This window comes from Hyla sarda, chromosome 1 (genome assembly GCF_029499605.1).
Source record: "Hyla sarda isolate aHylSar1 chromosome 1, aHylSar1.hap1, whole genome shotgun sequence".
Classification (NCBI taxonomy): Eukaryota; Metazoa; Chordata; class Amphibia; order Anura; family Hylidae; genus Hyla; species Hyla sarda.
The window spans coordinates 291,490,950-291,512,498 of record NC_079189.1 but is presented as its reverse complement, the minus strand read 5'-3'; the positions used below and the strand labels follow the sequence as shown (position 1 = coordinate 291,512,498).

General features: G+C 39.3%; 1 protein-coding gene across 1 annotated transcript in view; it reads left to right on the top strand.

Annotated features, from left to right (window-relative positions):
• The first annotated feature begins 6,452 nt into the window (after positions 1 to 6,452).
• The window catches only part of EFNA2 (ephrin A2), a 343,212-nt gene continuing 328,115 nt past the window's right edge, over positions 6,453 to 21,549 (top strand). Inside the window, exon 1 of the mRNA XM_056517108.1 lies at positions 6,453 to 7,051. Coding sequence (XP_056373083.1) covers positions 6,933 to 7,051 — 119 coding nt within the window. The 5' untranslated portion in view covers positions 6,453 to 6,932. The remainder of the gene's footprint in view (positions 7,052 to 21,549) is intronic.

Here is a 21,549-nt window from a genome sequence, read left to right as displayed (position 1 = left end):
AGGGCTCTGAAGTGAGAGAGCGCCATGCGCATTTGAGGCCTAAATTAGATATTTGCATAGTGATGGACCCGAATGCCAGAGTTACACTTGCCTCGGATACCAAAATTACCCTATGGCAATGTTTTCCAAACAGGGCGCCTCCAGCTGTTGCAAAACTCCCAGCATGCCTGGACAGTCAATGGCTTTCCGGTAATACTGGAAGTTGTTGTTTTGCAACAGCTGGAGGCTGCGTTTTAGAAACCGTGCCGTACCAGAGGTTTCTCATTTTTATTGGGGAAGGGGGAGTTTCCCGCTGGGAGTTTTAGCTGCAGCGGAAAATTTCCTGCATCTCTAACTTGCAGCGAGAGACTAACTGTAAACCCCTGCCCGTGTGAATGTACCCTCTACATTCATATGGGGGGCAAACCTACAGCTGTTGAAAAACTACAGCTCCCAGCATGCCCTTTGACTGTCCGTGCATGCTGAGGGTTGTGGTTATGCAACAGCTGGAGGCACACTGGTTGCAAAACAATGAGTTAGGTTGGGAAACATAGTCTGTTTCCTAACTCAGTGTTTCCCAACCAGTGCTCCTTCAGCTGTTGCAAAACTACAACTCCCATCATGTATGGTCTGTCAGTGCATGCTGGGAGTTATAGTTTTGCAACAGCTGGAGGCACACTGGTTGGGAAATACTGAGTTAGGAAACAGACAATGTTTCCCAACCAGTGTGCCTCCAGTTGTTCAAAACTACAGCTCCCAGCATGCCCAGACCGCCGACGGGCATGCTGGGAGTTGTAGTTTTGCATAATCTGTAAGAGCACAGTTTGGAGACCACTATACAGTGGTGCCCAAACGGTAGCACTCCAGATGTTGCAAAACTACAACTCCAAGCATGCCCAGACTGCCCAGGCATGCTGGGAGTTGTAGTTCTGTAACATCTGTCCATTCAGATGTTGCAGTACTACAACTCCCAGCATGCCTGGACAGTCTCAGCATGCTGGGAGTTGTAGTTTTGCAACATCTGGAGGTCTATAGTGGTCATCTGGAGGTCTGTATAGTGGTCTCCAAACTGTGCTCTTCCAGATGTTGCAAAACTACAACTCCCAGAATTCTGAGACTGTCCAGGCATGCTGGGATTTGTAGTTCTGCAACATCTGAAGGGACAGGTGTTACAGAACTACAAGTCCCAGCATGCCTGGGCAGTCTGGGCATGCTGAGAGTTGTAGTTTTGCATCATCTGGAGGGCTACCGTTTGGGCACCACTGTATAGTGGTCTCCAAACTGTGGCCCTACAGATGTTGCAAAACTACAACTCCCAGCATGCCCAGACAGCCTTTGGCTTTCTGGGCATGCTGGGAGTTGCAGTTTGGCAATCCCTAGAAGGCAGCAGTAAAGATCCCTTTACTGCTACCTTCAATGCTGCTCCGCGCCGTCGCCTCCCTACCTCCGCCGCCGATCTCCGCTGATGCCATCGATGATTGGCGGGGACCACCGCAAGTCCCCAGGTACCGGCCGCCATCTTCTCCCCACGCTCTGCCCGACATCAAGGGGCGGGCAGAGCGGGGGGTTTCCATGGTAACACCCCACCTTCAACTGCCATTGGTCAGTAGTCATTACTGACTAATGACAGGGAATAGGAGAGGGTGGCATCACTGCCACTTCGCTCCTATCCCTTAGGATGATCGGGGCTGTCACTGACAGCTCCGATCATCCCTATTTTCCAGGCGATCGGGTCATCAGAGACACAATCAGCCCGGAATTGCCGCAAATGGCCGATCTGAATTGATAGGCTATTTGCGGCAATCGCCAACATGGGGGGTCTCAGGACCCCCCAGGCGTTTGCACGGGATGCCTACTGAATGATTTCAGCAGGCATCCTGGTCCCCGACTGGCTAGCGGCGGGGACCGAAATTCCCACGGGCATATCCATACGCCCTCAGTCCTTAAGGACTTTAAAACAGGGGTGTATGGATAGGCCTGCCGTCCTTAACCCCTTAACGACGCAGGACGTATATTTACGTCCTGCGCCGGCTCCCGCGATATGAAGCGGGATCGCGCCGCGATCCCGCATCATATCGCGTCGGTCCCGGCGCTCATCAACGGCCGGGACCCGCGGCTAATACCACACATCGCCGATCGCGGCGATGTGCGGTATTAACCCTTTAGAAGCGGCGATCAAAGCTGACCGCCGCTTCTAAAGCGGGCTGTTCGGGACCGCCGCGGTTAAATCGCGGTGTCCCGAACAGCTGACAGGACACCGGGAGGGCCCTTACCTGCCTCCTCGGTGTCCGATCGGCGAATGACTGCTCCGTGCCTGAGATCCAGGCAGGAGCAGTCAAGCGCCGATAACCCTGATCACAGGCGTGTTAATACACGCCTGTGATCTGTGTAAAAGATCAGTGTGTGCAGTGTTATAGGTCCCTATGGGACCTATAACACTGCAAAAAAAATGTAAAAAAAAGTGTTAATAAAGGTCATTTAACCCCTTCCCTAATAAAAGTTTGAATCACCCCCCTTTTCCCATAAAAAAATAAAACAGTGTAACAAAAAAATAAAAATAAACATATGTGGTATCGCCACGTGCGTAAATGTCTGATCTATAAAAATGTATCATTAATTAAACCGTACGGTCAATGGCGTACGCGCCAAAAAATTCCAAAGTAAAAAAAAGCGCATTTTTGGTCACTTTTTATACCATTAAAAAATGAATAAAAAGTGATCAAAAAGTCCGATCAAAACAAAAATCATACAGATAAAAACTTCAGATCACGGCGCAAAAAATGAGTCCTCATACCACCCCTATACGTGGAAAAATAAAAAAGTTATAGGGGTCAGAAAATGACATTTCCTGCATGTAGTTATGATTTTTTCCAGAAGTGCGACAAAATCAAACCTATATAAGTAGGGTATCATTTTAACCGTATGGACCTACAGAATAATGATAAGGTGTAATTTTTACCGAAATATGCACTGCGTAGAAACGGAAGCCCCCAAAATTTACAAAATGGTATTTTTTCATCGATTTCGTCGCACAATGATTTTTTTTTCCGTCTCGCCGTGCATTTTTGGGTAAAATGACTAATGTCTCTGCAAAGTAGAATTGGCGACGCAAAAAATAAGCCATAATATGGATTTTTAGGTGGAAAATTGAAAGGGTTATGATTTTTAAAAGGTAAGGAGGAAAAAACGAAAGTGCAAAAACGGAAAAACCCTGAGTCCTTAAGGGGTTAAGGGGTTAAAGGGGTATTTCAGGAAAAAAAAATTTTGTAAATGACTTCTTTTAAAAAATCTTAATCCTTTCAATAATTATCAGCTGCTGAATTTGAGTTGTTGGTTTCTGTCTGGCAACCGTGCTCTCTGCTGACATGAGGTTTGCTATGGGGATTTGATTCTAAACTGGGCGGTTTCTGAGACACGTGTCATCAGAGAGCACTTAGACAGAAAACAACAACTCAACTTCAGCAGCTCATAAGTACTGAAAGGATTAAGATTTTTTAATAGAAGTAATTTACAAATCTGTTTAACTTTCTGGAGCCAGTTGATATATAGGAAAAAAGTTTTTTCCTGGATAAGCCCTTTAACCTCCACTATGCAGCTGATACAGAGCAGGTCCAGGTTGGGCAGTCACTGCCGTTGTGTGGAGATCTCTACTTCTTTGTAACTGCCGGCCAGGACCTGCATGATTCAGGGAAAGAGATTACTGGCAGCTGTGGGCCCCCCTCAGGCCGGGCCCTCGGGGAGTGCCCGACCTGTCAGTTCGCCCCTGGCCCCAGCCCCCCAACACTACATGTGATTCCATCCAGCCCTGTTCTAAAAAGTACCGGCCATTGCATGGCCAGTATTTTTTTTAAACAAATATACTGGTCTGGGGATTAACACCTTAAAAGGGTGTAATAGAAGTAATTTACAAATCTGTTTAACTTTCTGGAACCAGTTAATTTGAAAAAAAAAAAATAAATTTTTCCACTGAAGCACCCCTTTCCAACCCATGACATACATGTACGTCATGACCGGGAAGGTTTTCCTGACCGTACATCTGGCCTCGGGACCTAAAGGAGTTTCGTTCCCCCCCCCCCCCCCCCCCCCTCCCTACTCAAAGTGATCGCCCCTATCAGCTAGTCAAATCTGACTAGCTGATGGCAGCATTTCACACATAAAAGTCCTAAGCAGCCCGGTGTGTGTCCTGATCATGGGGATCGGGACACACACACTGCTCTGCGAGGAGAAGTGTCCCTTACCTGTCCCCCTTCCCCTGGTGTCCCTTACCCGTCCTGAGTTGCTGGCACTGTGCCCGCTGTGCCTGCCTGCGTGCTTCACTTTCACTTTTTTTGTTGTAAAGGAGCTGTTTAGTTGTACAACAGCTCCCCCTAGTGTCCTAAACCTGTTACTGCATGTGTTGTGCACTAGACACTAGGGGGAGCTGTTGTACAGAAGTAAAAAAAAAAAAAAAATAGTATATATATATATTTCTTTTTTTTTTTTTATATATCTATATTTTATATATGTATATATATATATATACATATATATATATATATATATATATATATATATATTATATAATGAGAATTCGGGTAGAAAAACAGACATGGTGCACATCTACAATCTTGTATAATGATCTGATTGCTTCTCAGCATAATATCAAAAACTAACAGGTTGTTAGTATAAATTTTTGATCAAAAAGTACAAGCCCACTCGCCACGTCAAGGCCACGTCAATGTCCCGATCAGCTGGGACACGAGCGGAGGTCCTCTTACCTGCCTCCGGCGTGTCCCCTCGGTGATTGATTGCTCCAAGCCTGAGATGCAGGCTTGAGCAATTGACTGAAGATAACGCTGATCATTGCAAAGCTATGGCTTTGCAGTGAACAGTGCTGGCAATCAGTGTGTGCAGTTATAGGTCCCTATGGGAGCTATAACACTGCAAAAAAAAAAAAGTGTAAAAAAAAGTTCATAAATGTGATTTAACCCTTTCCTTAATAAAAGTTCAAATCACCCCCCTTTTCCCATAAAAAAAAAACACCATGTAAATAAAAATAAATATAAACATATGTGGTATCGCCGCGTGTGTAAATGTCCGAACTATAAAAATATATAATTAATTAAACCGCACGGTCAATGGCGTACGTGCAAAAAAATTCCAAATTCCAAAATAACGTATTTTTGGTTGCTTTTTATATCATGAAAAAATGGTACCACAAAAATGGTACCACTAAAAACGTCAGATCACGGTGCAAAAAATGAGCCCTCATACCGCCCCATATGCAGAAAAATAAAAAAGTTATAGGGGTAAGAAGATGACAAATTTAAACGTATAAATTTCCGTGCATGTAGTTATGTTTTTTTTTCCAGAAGTACGACAAAATCAAACCGATATAAGTAGGATATCATTTTAATTGTATGGACCTACAGAATAATGATAACGTGTCATTTTTACTGAAAAATTTACTGCATAGAAACGGAAGCCCCCAAAAGTTACAAAATTTAATTTTTTCTTCGATTTCGTTGGACAATGATTTTTTTTTCCGTTTCGCTGTAGATTTTTGGGTAAAATGACTGATGTCATTACAAAGTAGAATTGGTGGTGCAAAAAATAAGCCATCATATGGATTTCTAGGTGCAAAATTGAAAGGGTTATGATTTTTTAAAGGTGAGGAGGAAAAAACAAAAGTGCAAAAATTGAAAAACCCCGGGTCCTTAAGGGGTTCATTGTGCAAATGTAATTAAACACAAAACACTATAAATAATTTGGCACCTCTGTAATTGTAAGAACCCACAGAATACATTTGCGGTGTCATTCATACAGCACAGTAAAACACAAAAATTTTTTTTAGAATTTATGTTTTTTCCCCCCCTCAAAAAATAAAAATACAATAAGGGTCAGACAATACATTATATGTACCCAAAATGGTGATTTTACAAAAACACATCTGGCTTTGCAAATAATAAGTCCTCATGACAGAAAAGTAAAAAGAAGTTATGGCTCTTGGAATGCGACAATACAAATAAGAAATGCTCGGTCATAACAGCCTAAAAAGTGGTCACTAAAAGGTTAATCCTTGTCCCCAGTTTTAATGTTGTGGTAGGGATCCAGGTCTGGGAAACAGGAGGGCAGGGTCAAAGGGCACTTCCTCGGCTCTTTTCCCGGTTGCCAGGCAGATAAGTGAGCAGCAAGCACAGAACCGTTCCGACAAGTTCACACGTGTAGGATTTGTAAAAAGAAGTCCGACATTTCTGTCATGACTGGAGCACAGCTGTACCTGTGAGTGCAGTGAGTAAAAGCGCCAGCAGAGGGAGCCCTTCGGCTCCATCTCTCACAATGGATCTTGTTCTGCTTGTCGTTCACACCCAGTGATGCAGCGTAAGGGAGGAGAGCAGAGGGCTGGCCGGAGTGGAGGCACAGGGAGGGAGGGAGGGGAGATGTGTGCTGGATAGAGTGAGGAGACAAGGATTTGGCACTTGCAGTAGTGGGGCTTGGGATCCGCAGCAGTCATAGAGTCCTCTATATAGCAGTGTGTGCTAGTTTGGCTTCAGCATTGTTCTTCCTACCTGTTGTGTGGACTCTGCCTCAGGATCTGTTCCTTTGTTTTTCCCCACAGCCTGCAGGATGTCCTGACTGGTCCCTCATCCCGAGCTCAGGAGTTGTCCCCTCCTGGGCTCTAGACCATGAAAGCGGAGAGAGAAAGTGAGCTGAGCTGGAGCCTGCTCCTTGCAACTGGCCTGAGTGAAAGCCACCGTCTCCCTGCGTGGAAGAGAGCCAGATCCACTATTGGGGTACAAGGCAGATGCCCCATGGCATGGAGCTGAGAGCTGGCAGAAAGTGACTAAGTGACTAGCTTCTTAGAACCGTGGTACCGAGCTCTACTCGTATTCTAGAACACTTCTCCAGGATAGTGTCCGGACATGGCAGCGCGGTGTCCGCTGTGAGTGCAGCAAGAAACTTGGACCCCGAGTATGGGGCCCCTGGTCCCACTGCTGCTGGGGGCCCTGATTTGGGTCTGTGTCTGGACAGATGACCCCAGCAAAGTGATATCAGACCGGTATGCAGTCTACTGGAACAAGAGTAACCCCAGGTAAGTTTGGTGGGCATTGAGGTGAGGTACAGAAACTTTCTCTCATGATAGAGTCTAGAAGTGCAACCAATGAAGAGAGATACTTGGTGGCGATATATAATACAGGGATTCAGCAGTGTGGTCTGGTAAGTATATAAGGAACTTCCATGTGCTCCGGATAGATAATACAGGGAGTTACCCGGGGTCAAGTCCACGGAAAAAAAGTTCCACTCAAGTGCTGGTACTGCTAATAGGAAAGGTGTTCCTGCTGTGGAAAAAGTGCAGGAACTCAGTTCCCACGCGTTCCTGCAGGACTTGAGCCCTGGAGTTACCCCTTTACCCATCATATCCACCCTGGAACGTTTTGCCACCTTCTTACTAAAAAGGTCTGCATGCGGCCATAGTGATCTGTAGTGCCCCATGTGCCACATTTTTAGGAAAGTATTTTTCTTCATATATAAGCCACAACTAAAACAAGATCCACACCGCCATACACATCGCTGCAAGTAATCGCCGTAACAATACCATACATTTGTTGAAATATTAGGACTTCCTGGCCACACCCCCTTCATGGAACAAAAGAAACTATTGGAGCGGTGGGTATTGGAGAAAAAATAGTAAGTAGGCTGTAGTTTCTGACTTCTTGGAGTCATCTTCTGTCATGGACACAGGGATACGCCAGCTCTAGTCATATGTGATCCATCAGATGTACTGAATCGCCTAACAACAGGACTGTGAACGTTCCATTAAAAGTGTACGAGCTCAGGCTGGTCACACAACTGTCAAACATGAGAAGCGTCAGCGTAGAAAGTGTTAAAGAATCCCATACGTGTAAAGGTTTTTTTTCTCATGTACTAGGACAATGGTAAAAGCCTCTCAAGTTTATCCTCAGAGAGACTCATTCTTATTACATATACATAGAAACAGCACGACTGCCTTGTAGGGGTTTTCTTGGTGACGGGGTAACATTTGGTCACCTTGGTTTGTATCCTTGCTCTTGGCTGCAGATGTAAAACGTAAACAGTTCACACTATGAAATCCGTCTTAAGTTCTCCGTTCGCAGCTAAGTGCTATTTATTACAGATTTTCTGCCTCTGTGTCTCAGCTACAGGCCAGCTCTGTGGCTGTTCAGGATGTGACATGCCATGTGGAACTTGGGCAGACAATCTGAAGCTCCAGATGCTGCTTGTAGGAAACTCCAGGGACCTGAGGCTTCTTCCCTTAATGCCCAGGATCATAATGTGCTACAAGTGCATCTCATGATCACAAATGGGCTCCCAAGAAGATAACCACCAGCCACTCGTAACAAATGTGTGTTTAGAGGTGCTGGGTGTGATGGCAGCTGGCATGCCAGTGTGAATTTTCTATTATTGGTTACTGCGTATTCTCTTATATTGGTTGGCAAGCACAGTGCATATTATGTGCAATTGGTTGGCATGCATAGTGCATATTATATAGTATTGGTTGGCATGTGTCATGCTTATTATGGCGTATAAGCTGGCATACATATTGTGTTTTATGTGTAATTGGATGGCATGATGGGTACATAACTATGGAAACTGGCTGGCAAGCATAAAGTGCATCGTGTTGTATGAGTTTACTTGCCCAAATATGCAGGCACCAAACTGTACAAGTTGCCAGCTAGTCTGTTTGGCATTTACAATGGCATTAGCAGCATGTGGATTTATTGTGACACACATTTCCATGCTTATTGGTCTAATGGGGTAGTAAAAAATGGCATGGCTGCAATACATTATGTCTTAGGTGTTTTCTTAAAATGTATTTTGTATTCATGTTCTGCAGGTTCAGTAATGTTATAAAGTTACTTAAACTGTGAATTAGTGAAGAAACTAGCCAATGTGGGCATATAGATTAACCGTGTAAAATAGGGGAAGGTATGCACGTAGGCACCTCTGCACATAGGAGGCAGGCACATGCTTTTTGTTGCATGTTTATTGTGTAGCTTAGTTTGGTGATTTAGCTGTTTGCTTTGTTTGATTTTACCTACTTTTCATGGAGGTGTAAAAAGTTTCTTTAAGTACTTTGATGTATTATGACTGATATACATACATTGCATGAATAAGCATTTCATGTGTATTCAGTATGCAGAATGTAGTGTGTATTGGATTTTTTTTTTTTTACATTTTCTCTTTGCATTGTAGCAGTGATTTTTCGACCTACTTATCTCTGTCTTTATATTGACTGACATTTTCATGTTTTCAATTCATTCTAGACTTGTTTATACAGTAGATTGTAGATGCTCTACCTTGCTGTTCTGGGTTTGTTGAGATATCAGTGTAATAATGTGAGTATCCCATATAATAGTGAAGTTCCCTCTGACATAGTAACTTACTATGATTGTATACTATATGCACTGTTTTATGATCATTGCATGTGAAGTGCAGAATAGAGGCTGGCATATTATGTACCATGAGCACCATGGGGTGAAGTAATAACCATGCACAGTGTAAGTGGTGGAATTTGTCTTTGTACAATATGAGTGTGTGTGTGTCTCTGGTTCTATTTATGCGTACATGACAGATTATAGGCACGGTGTAGTTATTGGCACCACCATATCAGTATTGACTCCTGTTGATTTGAACATATGATTATTATTTCTTCCAGATGAGTCTTAATGGAATCTGTATGATTTATGTGCCTCTATCCATTTGTAGTGCAATTGAATACAATAATGAAGGCTTGTTTAATATGATCTGGCATGACAGAAGTGTAAATACACTCATTGACATGTTGGACACTGATTATATTGATCCACCTGGGTTCCCATTGGGGATCTCCGTCTACTTTCTGGGCATGATGCATGCTTGTAGTGCAGTTTCCAAACTAAGGACAGATAACACAGTGAATCTTGGACTGTGATTGTCATCTGCCTTGAAGTGATCATTGGCATGATTCAATATGTAGCCTTGGCATGTACATTCTAGTATTTCTAATATTGCCATGATGGAACTTGTTAGTGTCTATTGAGGCAAGCTGTGATTAATGTCTGTAAAAAATACATTATGATGTGTTACAATGTAGGTGTCAAGACCACTTCATTCTGTTGTATGGAACAAACTGATTTTCCAATGTGTTTAGTAAGTTGACATGTACACTGTTTCCTCTCACGAAGTGTTTATTGTATCTTGGGGTTGATATCAAGCTTCCCATTTTTTCTTTAGCCTGTATTTTTCTATATGTTTTCTAATATTTCTGAAACATTTATTTGTGAAATAACAATATTTTTGCAGAAACAAAATTCAACTGCCGTTTGTTCAGTAGGGTTCCGACGAAAGATTTCAAATCTCAATTTCAGTAATAAGAGCATAGCATACTTCTAGGAATACAATGTGAGCTGTCGCCAGCAGTTCCCCCAACCAATATGAGTAAGCCTTTAGGGCAATATTTGTAGAGTTGCTGTCACTTTGTGCCCAGAACTCACATCTGCTTCATGTGGTTCCACCTAATCTAGAATGTGTCATTTTCGAAGGAATCCCACCAGCACCTTCTAAGTACAAGGAATTTGTGTATAGCCCAATGCACATCTATAGACCTTATATCTAAATCCTAACTTACTTATCATAGTCTGCTCCAGTTGTCCCAGTGACATACTTATATTCATTGCTTAAGAAATTCAAAAGTCCATTGAGTGTATTCAGCAGAGCCATACACTGGTCAGATGGAGCAGTAGTACTTGAATGGAAGCACAGGAATGAATGTTTAAAGGTCAATAGTCATGAAGTTTATTTTTCAATTAACATTTACATTTTTATTTTCATATTGAAAACTATGCATCTAAGATATAAATGCAGGCATGTACATCATATATATATATACATATATATATATATATATATATATATATATATATATATATATATATATATGTGTGTGTGTGTGTGCAGATGTCCTACATATATGTATACACGTATGTAGTCCGTGTAGTTCATATACATATATATACACACATGTGTGCACACATGTATGGTGTATGTAGATACTATAGTATTTTATCCACATAAGTTATGAATCTAAAAATGTCTGGCTGTTTTCCAGATCTCCAGTCATGAGATTAACTTTCTAAAACTTATTGCTGAAGTATAATAGTCTAGGCATGTTGTAGAAGCCCTTGGGTTCACTATATAAAATCTATAACTGACTAGGTATGCTCCCATTGGAACAATGCGACGTTCCAGCTGAGAGACTGGGCTATGCCTCTTTGTCCACAGCAGTTCCCTGTTCTTTTGATTTCTTAACATATGGATTTTATTAGATGTATTACTCCACATTTTTAGTCCCATTTCCCCAGTTTTGGTTTTCTGCCTGTGACTGTATTTTTGGCCTTATATATTTCTTTTGTTCACTTAAATGCTCAACATATGTTAAAATTCTTAAAGGATCCCAGGTCTGGCGCAGATCAACTATTTTTTTTTTTTTTTTAAAGCTCAGCATTTCCAGTCCCGGCCGGCTTCTTTCCAAGTGCTTGAGTTATTAAATGAAAAAGAACAGTCTGAGAGGATTAAGCACCTCACATAATTTAACACACTGATAGCGATCTGTAAAAATAGCACTGCTTACTTACTCAGAGTGTTGCGGACAAGTTTTCAGGAAAAAATCCAATAAATCAAACAAAAAATGAGAACACTTCATTTTAAACAGTTTTTTTTCTGTAGCCTTGCCGTACAATGGAAATTTTGATTGGGAAATTCTGAAAATTCTTTGATATGCCACTACAAGATACTACGAAAAATACATTAGTGTATATTTTTGTAAAAATATGGTGTTTCTGATAAAAAAAAAAATTTGATTTAATAATCTGTTCATTGGTCCATGTGTAAAAAGGAAATCTATATTTTTATTTCTATTTAACTGTTGTGGAAGCAAGCAGACAGACGCATCTAGAAGCGGATTTATATGTATTTCTTGGGTGGATTTTTATGGGGGGGGGTTCTACTTTTTTAATATAGATTGTATTATGGCCTTGCACTTGTTTTATTAATATATAATAAATAATATTAATGTGAAGATTTATCATGTATATACCATGATTATTTAGCACAATTTTAGGCTGGGGATGAACATACGCACCATTTTCTCGCCCGTGTTTAATTTTATTATGCTCGCATATATATTTTTTGTTTTATATCTATCTATGCATCTGTCAAAAAGAGAAGGATCGTCCAGCACTCGGCATTGCAGTTAAAATACATTTTTCTTCATTTGAAAATCTTCAAACAATGGTCCCAACAGAGCAAGACGACTGACGCGTTTCGCACTTACGTGCTTAATCGTAGACTGTCTATCTATGCATCTATCTATAACTTTGGAATCAAGTACACACACATATATATATATATATATATATATATATATATGTGTGTGTATAAAAGTTTGGTTTGGGATGAAGTATCACAGGAATTAATTTAATACAGTATAGAGCAAGTAAGACATTGGTAATTGATACTGATACATATTTTATATTATTACTACCATTAAAATATGTGTGACATAGAGTTAACAATGGTTCAAGATACAATGGTAAACTGTTTTTTGTGTTATGTTTTTTTATGTAGTGTCACTACTGGGCATCATTCATTTGCATAGTCACACATTTTTGTTGTCTGTAGTATTGCTTGGCAGAAGAATCGTAACCCATAGATGTAAAATATTTGATGGCAGATGACTTTGTCTGGTGGAATCTTCTTGCATTCTACAATGAGGGAAGGTTATCTCAGATGTTTGAGGACAATAAATCTAAAAGATTGAAATTTTCTTGACAGCCTCCATAGACTTCTTGTAAGATCTTTTGCCTATGAGTTAACATAACCTTCTTCTTATACGGTGCCAAATGATAACACTTTTTAAAGTGCTTTTTGCAGTTTTCTCCTTTTCTAGAACACATATTCACTTTCAGCTGTATCATAGAAAGAGTTCTTCAAGCAGTGAGTCTCAGGATGTCAGTTACACTTATCAGGGGACCTATGGATCAGTAAGCTTGAATCATGTGTGACATGTGGAAATTACTTCATTCTTGGTTCATCAACACCATTAAAAGGAAACCTTATATTCTGTTTGTACTAGTATATGTAGAGGCCATAACAGATGAATACTGCTGCTTTACATAAAAATGAGAAGGTATGGCTGGGCAAATACATGAATTGGTGTCAGCTGTTACCCATACAAAGGCTGGCTTTAACCTGATGTTTTGGGAGCTATGCCCAAAACACAAGGTTTTCTTGGGCCACATTCAGCCATTTGTATGATTTCATCTTCTTTGTAGATTATGGTCATAGATGTACCACTTACAATAGACCAATATCTTCTGCAAAACACAAGGTTTGTGATGCTCATATATAGGTAGTTCATCTGAAAAATGGTGTTAATGTGATGGTGGTAGACTGCGCATTTGGACAGCGCATTTTTTTTATATACAGGATCCTTGCTCATCAAATATGGACCAATGTTTTTTTACTTATTGCAACTTGGCCAGCAAAGTAAAATTGGAGTCCTTTATCTATTACAATATGGTTTTGCTACCACTCAACCTAGCTTGTATGGAGTGTGTATGTTTTCCCTGTGTTGTGTGGCTTTCCTCCAGGTACTCCAGTTCCCTCCCATACTCCAAAACCTACTGATAGCTTCATTTAAAATTTAGATTATGAGCCCTAGTATGGATATTGAGTGATGACAACAAGTTTTGTAAAGTGCTGTTGAATATGTTGGGACTGTATAAATAAAGATTTTTACTATAAAGTATTTGCAACTAGAGACCAATTCAATAGCAGGAAGTTCCAATCGCCACAGTCCATCAAGTGCACTATTTGCTGAGAAGTTTCACATATTTATGTCTTCTAGCTCCAGATTCCTGGGCAGTTGACACATGTAACATCTTCTAAAAGCAAAGATTATTTTCCAAGTAGGACAGTCTCTTTTTATTTAAGAGATACTAGCCCACTGGCAACTACATGGCTTTTAACCATAGTCTGGAATAGGTATGAAGACCTCCATCCCTCATTTGATTGAATATGAAAGTATAGGTTCTGGAAATAATGTTACTGCTTGTGTCATGTGGATGTTTTGTTTGGATCTCAATAATATTTATTATACTGTATTTATTTTCCATAAGGCCCATGATTTTTCCTAAGGCCTAACATTTCTATGTATACTTCTTATTGTATTTCTAATCGGTGTATATTTATAGAGGTTAATATGTTGTGCAATAAAAAAATGGATTTTCCATATTTATGCTCCTGTATAAAGATACTATCTTTGTGCACAAGAATGCTGTTTATTGTCTCCATGTATATCTGTGAAGAATGTTGTTTCTTTAGCTGCAAATTGTGGTTGGGTTTGTTATCCTCGGTGCTAAGTATGGATCCTGGTAAGTAGTGAGTAGGCGCTACTCTATTTCAGAATTAATGAATAGTGGTATAATACAAGCTTTCTGTTTCTTTATTAGTACAAAGGGGCATACACACCACTTCTTTGCTGTCCATTTAGCTTTTACTGTTTATAGGAAAAAATTGATGCGTCAAGAGATGCTACATTAAAAAAAAACTGACCATAATTGATCAGTTTTTTTTTTGCATACACAATAGCATGGTTAATCACGTTTTAGCATGCAGCAAAATTAAATTGACTCTTAACAAAAACAATAAAAAAGAGTCAAAATGTGGTGTGATCACAGCCTAAAGATAAAATGGTAAAAAAAAATTGTAGAACAGTGTATCCAGGGTTATCTAAGCTTACATGTATGTACTACATATACTTTATTATGTTTTTCTGCTAGATCACTTAGTTTGTGTACAGGGTGGGATTTCTTACCCTTACATATAGGAATTTCATTCACACAGATAAATCTCCAACGCAATGTAATATATTTTATTTATGTATATAGGAAAGTAAAAAGGAAATCATACATTTCCTCATCAAAACGATATGCAAATTTCCAATGACAGCAGTGGTAGTAGTAGTACATTTTATACTTACTAGTATGGCCTTAAACAAATGTGAATTCTCCTATTTGTGGATATTACATTTACAGTTAGTCTTTCTTAATTTTCTTTTGTTATTAAGGGCACATTCCCACACGGCGTATTTGCTGCGTATTTGCTGCTGCGTATTTCATTTTCTCTGTTGAAGTCAATGGGTAGGAAAATACGCAGCACCAAATACGCAGCAAAATACGCCGTGTGGGAACGTACCCTAAATCTTCTCGGTCATTGATCAATCTTATAGTCAGTATTACATTTATATTTTGTATGCTCACAGTCTCATTTCTTTTTCTTTAAAGGGTTAGATAGAATGTATAATTCCAGTAAGGGACTGGCAAGCTATTTTTTTTAAATTGCTATTAGTAGTTATTTTCTTGCTTCATAGAGTAAATAAAAATAGTGTGAAAATTGCTCAGAAATCTCTTATCTCTTTTAATTGCTCTGTGTCTTCCTACAGGAGGTCTATGTATGTAGCATTAGTCACCATATACATTGGGGTAAATTAGTATTGTTTATTTGTCGTGCTCTAAAGTTTGGCATACAAGAGGACAAAAATGTAGTGCATGAGTTATGGTAAATTCTCCCCATTGTATCTTACTTAGCAGGCACCTTTCTGTCATAGCCAGAATTGACTTTGGTCACTATTGCCAGTTAAGCAGTTGTCCCTACTTTTAAAACTTTGAGTGGGCACAAACCATTGCATACCAGAAACCCCCACCCAGCTTTCTAGGCCTTGGCTTTATATAGAATGGCAGTTAAGATTATACCTGTCATTTCCTCCTTGGCAAAGGCTTAAAGATATAGGAGGAGATTTATCAAAACCTGTGCAGAAGAAAATCTGACCAGTTGTCCATAGCAACCAATCAGATTATTTATTTCATTGTTCAGAGGCCTTTTTAAAATGAAAGGAATGATCTTCCTCTACACAGGTCTGGATAAATCTCCCCCTTAAATGCTGGCTCTCTGACTCTGCACTAACTGATGCTTTCTTCTAGAACAACCACCACTCTTGTCCTCGTGTTATATGTGGCATTGCAGCTCAGTTCCATAGAAGTTGTAATACCACACACAACCTGAGAAAGGACAGTTGTACTGGATGCAGATCTGTACTGGAGCCAGAACTGAATGTCAGGCCCAATCCCATATGTGAGAGCTATGTTTCAGACACCTCTTGTTGCCTTGATAAATCTTTATTGAAAAATTAAAAAACCATAAAATATTGCACATGTATAAAATGGCATCAATAGCAATCCCTACAGGGGCACACTACAGAGGAAGCCTGGGAAATTAAAAGTAGATAAGGCATATAAAAAATAACATCTAAGGTCACATATATAGCATATATAGCATGCAAATAGGTAACAATCTAACTGGACTAGAGATTAACAGTAAAAGGTAGAAAATCTCGGCATCTATCATATACACAAGCCTTACCAGAGTGTGTGCAGACCCCAACATATGTTTCGCTCAAACTGAGCTTCCTCAGGGGGCGTATATAAATATACAGAATATACCAAATATGTTACCGAATGTGGCCAGGTATTACCCGTCTGATAAAACAGAATTAGTTATTGGTACGATTTCATATCTTGCTGTGTATAAGTGGCAAGTAATATGTCCCTAAGGGTGCATTCCCACGTGGCGTATTTTGCTGCGTATTTGCTGCTGCGTATTTTCCTACCCATTGACTTCAACAGGGAAAATAAAATACGCAGCAGCAAATACGCCGTGTGGGAACGTACCCTTAAATGACAAACCTTATCACCATTTTTGCGCTATGTATGTGAATTTGATAGAGAAAACTGAGAAGCATAAACAATAATGACATTTCCATCTTGAGATGCATTTTAGGGGGTCCTTTATGTGTTTTATGACATTTCAGCTTATCTTGTAATGCATCAGTTATATTTGAAGCAGAGTCTGAAAACCACACACACCAGACAATTAGTTGCTAGATTGCCCTGTAACCCCACAATAGTCACACTCTCTAATTTGCTCTTTCTTTCCTCTGTAGATCTGTTGTCTTTGTAGCAGCACACACTTTCCTTTGATCCGCTGCCAGCGTTATTTGCTCTCAGCTTCAGTGTAGGAAGTTGTCAATCATGTTTCTCCAGCAGGAAGATTCATTCACATCACACCTGGGGACATTTCCACATTAGGAAAATGGAAAAAATAATAATAAAAGTGCAAGGATTGAGAATCTTCTACATGTTTTTATGCAGTGTGCATCGCTTACGCCCCCTGCTGATACCAACTGAAGTGTAAGGTTATCTAAGGAAGGTAAATTTGCAGACTATAAAAAGATCTTTTATTAAAATGCGCATATTGTTCTTGCCTTTCATGTCTGGTTCTAGATAAGTGTGTTCTAAAACTACAAAATTGTGTAAAATTTTATGGAGAAATATTCTCTTGATGCAAATTGTCAAAGTCAAATTAAAGCACTAAACACTGTATCTTGTGGCATACTCTTCTTCTATAATATTTAATATATCCATTATATTTCTTCTTTTCCAAACCCTGATACACTGTCATTAAAGACCAAAACCTTTGACAGGGAAACTAGTATGAGTTTGTAAGTGAAAGCACTTGTAGCCTCTTGGAAACTAGAACGATTCTATAGCACCCCTGGAAATCAGTTAGATGTTGAAGTTATTAATCACCTTCACCTTGCTTTGAGAAAAAACTTTGTGCAGTTGTAAAAATGTAGTCATGGTAGCATATAATAGTGAATGTAGTAGAGTAATCAATTTACTATTAGGCTTGGTATACATAGCTAGATTTGTATGTTGCCTGCAAAAGCAATTTTCTGGGGGGGGGAATCCAACCTAGAGGATTTAAAGAAAAAATGTAGTTCCAGCAGTGTTAGAAAAGAATAAATACTGCTGGTCCTGCTGGCACTTTATAAATAAACATTATTATTATTATTGTTATTATTATTATCAATAACTTGTCTCCCTTCTGGTTAGTACTATCGAGTTTTGGCTAATTTTGTACACTATGCTATCAACAGTTTTATCACAGATTTTAGAGCTTTGTTTTAAAATGTTATGTCCAACTGCTTTTGGGTCTCAGATGTTTCTTTTTTTAGAGAAGGTATACATTTATCATTATCTTTTATGTATAAAGTGCCACTGGTATTTAAAATATCTACTTTTATGGCACAAAAAAATGGCACCAAAATTTTAACCCCTTAAGGACATTCCACGTAAATCTTCGTCCTGATCCACTGGGACTTACATGACGCCAGCACCGGAAAGGTGCTTGCATCATGCACGGCAGGTACCGGTTGCCATTTATCCCTCAGATGCCATGATCAATACAGATCATGGCATCTGCGGCAATCTATTTATTGCTATAAATAGTCCCCTGTGAGGACATAAAGTGTAAAAATAAATAAAGTATAAAAAAAAAGTGAAAAAGCTCCTCCCCCAATCAAAATGTAAATTGCCCCTTTTTACATTTGTACCCCCAAAAAGCATAAAAAAAAATTATTAATAAACATATTTGGTATTGTCGCATGTGTAACTGTTCAAATTGTCAAAATATAATGTAAATGATCCAGTAGGGAGAACGATGTAAATGTTAAAAAAAAAAAAAATATGTCCAAAATTGCGGTTTTTTGTGCACAACACATTAAAAAAAAAAAAATAATGCGATCAAACAGTCACATATACACAAAAGTGGTACAAAAAAAACTACAGATCAAACAATGAGCCCTCATGCAGCCCCGTATACTGAAAAAATAAGAAAGTTTTAGTGGTCAAAATAGGGCAATTTTAAACATAATTATTTTGTGGAAAAAGTTTGAGTTTTTTTTTTTTTAAAGCAGTACAATAATAGAAAAGTATGTAATCATGGGTATCATTTTCATCGCATTGACCCACAGAATAAAGAAAACATGTCATTTTACTGTAAAGTGTACAGCGTGAAAATAAAACAAAAGTTAAAAAATGTCAGTTTGCTTTTCAATTTCCTTATACAAATAATATTTTTTTGGATTTGCTGTACATTTTATGGAAAAATGATTGATGATGATTGAAAACAAGCCCTCACATGGTTCTGTGGATGGAAATATAAAAGAGTTATGGTTTTTAGAAGGTGAAGATCAAAAAAGAAAACGCTAAAATATTGGCTGTGTCCTTAATGGGGTACTCCAGCCCTAATACTTCTTATCCCCTATCCAAAGGATAGGGCATAAGATGTCTGATCGTGGGGGTCCTGGCGCTGGGGACCCCCGCAATCTCTCATCCAGCATCCACCTTTACGAGCTCTGCGTGACGACACGACTCCGCCCCCGTGTGAGGTCGCGCCCCCCTCAATCTAAGTCTATATTTTTCTAGGCTTTGGGTGCGGAATCCCATTGGCCAATGGGGATTGATTTCTGCCGAATTTGTGCAGATTCCGCCCAGAATCTGCACAAACTTTAACTGTTCAATTAAAAAAGTCTATCTTTTTTACTGAACTGTGGAATCATGCGTAATTTCTGCAAGAATTCTGCACAGATTCCTCAAATATTAAGAAACTGCAGAGTTCTGCATAAAATCAATGCAGATGCAGAATTCATGCAGATAGGCAGAATTTCCGTCTTATGAACGCAGCCTAACACTGTTCCCCATCCAGCCAGTCCACTATAATGTTTGATTATACGAGGCTAACCTGGCATGTGCGTAACCAAAAATGTGCTCACTGGAGACACGTTTCTTAGAAATGAAGACCCGCCTCCATGGGGCAGTTATCACTACATTGGGCCTCATTTACTAAGAGTGTCGGGTTTTTACTAGTAGGAAATGTTGTTTCAGACTTGCAGGATTCCATTCTCTATTTACTATGGAGAAAAGTCGGGAGACTTTTCTATCCAGCTTTTTTTAATAACCAGACAAAAACTGGTCGGTTTTAACTTAGTAACGGAGGGCCATAATAGTAGTTCCTGACTAATGGTTATAGTTATTGGCTACTGTAGCATCAGGAACAAATAAGGAATAAAGTATGAAATATTTATGTATTGTTGACCGTACTTTTGCACCCAACAATTCTTACCATTAGCTGCAGTATTGGTGAATTGTAACGGCATTCACATTTACAGTTGCTAACCCTCTGCTCTTGGGGGAGCCATTGCTATATAAAAATAATGCTGGTCAGCAGGTAGTGAAATGCTCCCTTGGAATGCTTAAACAGAAATGTCCATCAGACTCAAAATGATTTTGCAAACCACCAAAGAAATTTTGGTCCTAACTGGTGGCTGAGACACACATTGTTGTGGTTTTGTCCTTTTAACTGTGATGCTTGAAAATGTACCTTGTTTTACACTAATCAGAAATGGGGCAGAACTGTACTTTGCACATTCTTTGTACCATTTTCTATGTCCCATGCCTGTTCAATCTGAACTTTTTTAAAAACATAGGTACTGATTTACTAAACCTTTATAGTTGGTAAAGTAAATTATGTCTATACAACCTAAATTATTACTATACAAATTATTGTGGAGATGTCCATTGATTTAAATTCACATAGTTTTATTGAAATTCAAATTCTTTATTTAATTTGATGTAAATTCGAATTGGGGAAACATAGAGGGACCAGGAGTACAGAGGAAGCAGAGGTTTTGCATCTCTATGAAAAGCCTCATAATTGTTCTAAATGTCAAGTGTAGCGTAACTACTTCTCCCAGCTTCGATCTAGCTACAAGACAAATACGATGTCAGGAATGTAACTTATTGCTATAGGATTAGTTTGCTGAACAGCACAAGTTTTCATGTTTAGAAAGGATGTGCATGTACTCAAGCTGCATGGACTCAGGCCTTTTACATGAGTAAGTAGTTGTAAGTAAGGTTCTTATGCTTATTCCTTGTACTTGATTGGCTAGAAAGAAATATAGCTCCACTAAGTTGAGATGTACATTTTAGTTAACCAACCCTTGTCATAGTTAAGATAGTTTAACAGGCATGCAGTATACAAAGTACATTTATGATGAGTGAGACAATTTGTTGGCTGACCAAATGCAATAGAGGGTAGATATAGATGGCAATTGTGGTTTAAAACTCTTTTTTTATGTGCTTTTTATATAAAATATTACAGATAGTACAAGTGTACTGTGGCAGCCAAGCAGACATTGGCTTTCATCGCTGACTTTTACTAAGGTGATCAAAGTTCAGTCCTGACAGGATGATGTAAGTCAGAGCGCAGCTGTTCTGCTAGAAAGGTTTAAGAAATAAATGTTGTAGTTTTGTTAATTTGAACTAATAAAACATTCCTAAATATCATCCAGTATGCGACAACAGTATGTGACAGTTGTCAAGTATGCACTATGGCATTACTATGGATGACAGGCATGGCTATGATTTCTGTATAATGGATGAAAAGTGGCACTGTCTCTAATTGCCCCTGCTGACTTTTCATTGGTCCTCTTACAGTAGCCAATTATGTACCCACATTCTTTCTGTACCTAGATTGCACTTTGTTTTCAGAAAAAAGACAAATAGCACACATAGATGGATGCAGTGCATTAATGTCTTGTTCACCAGCAGA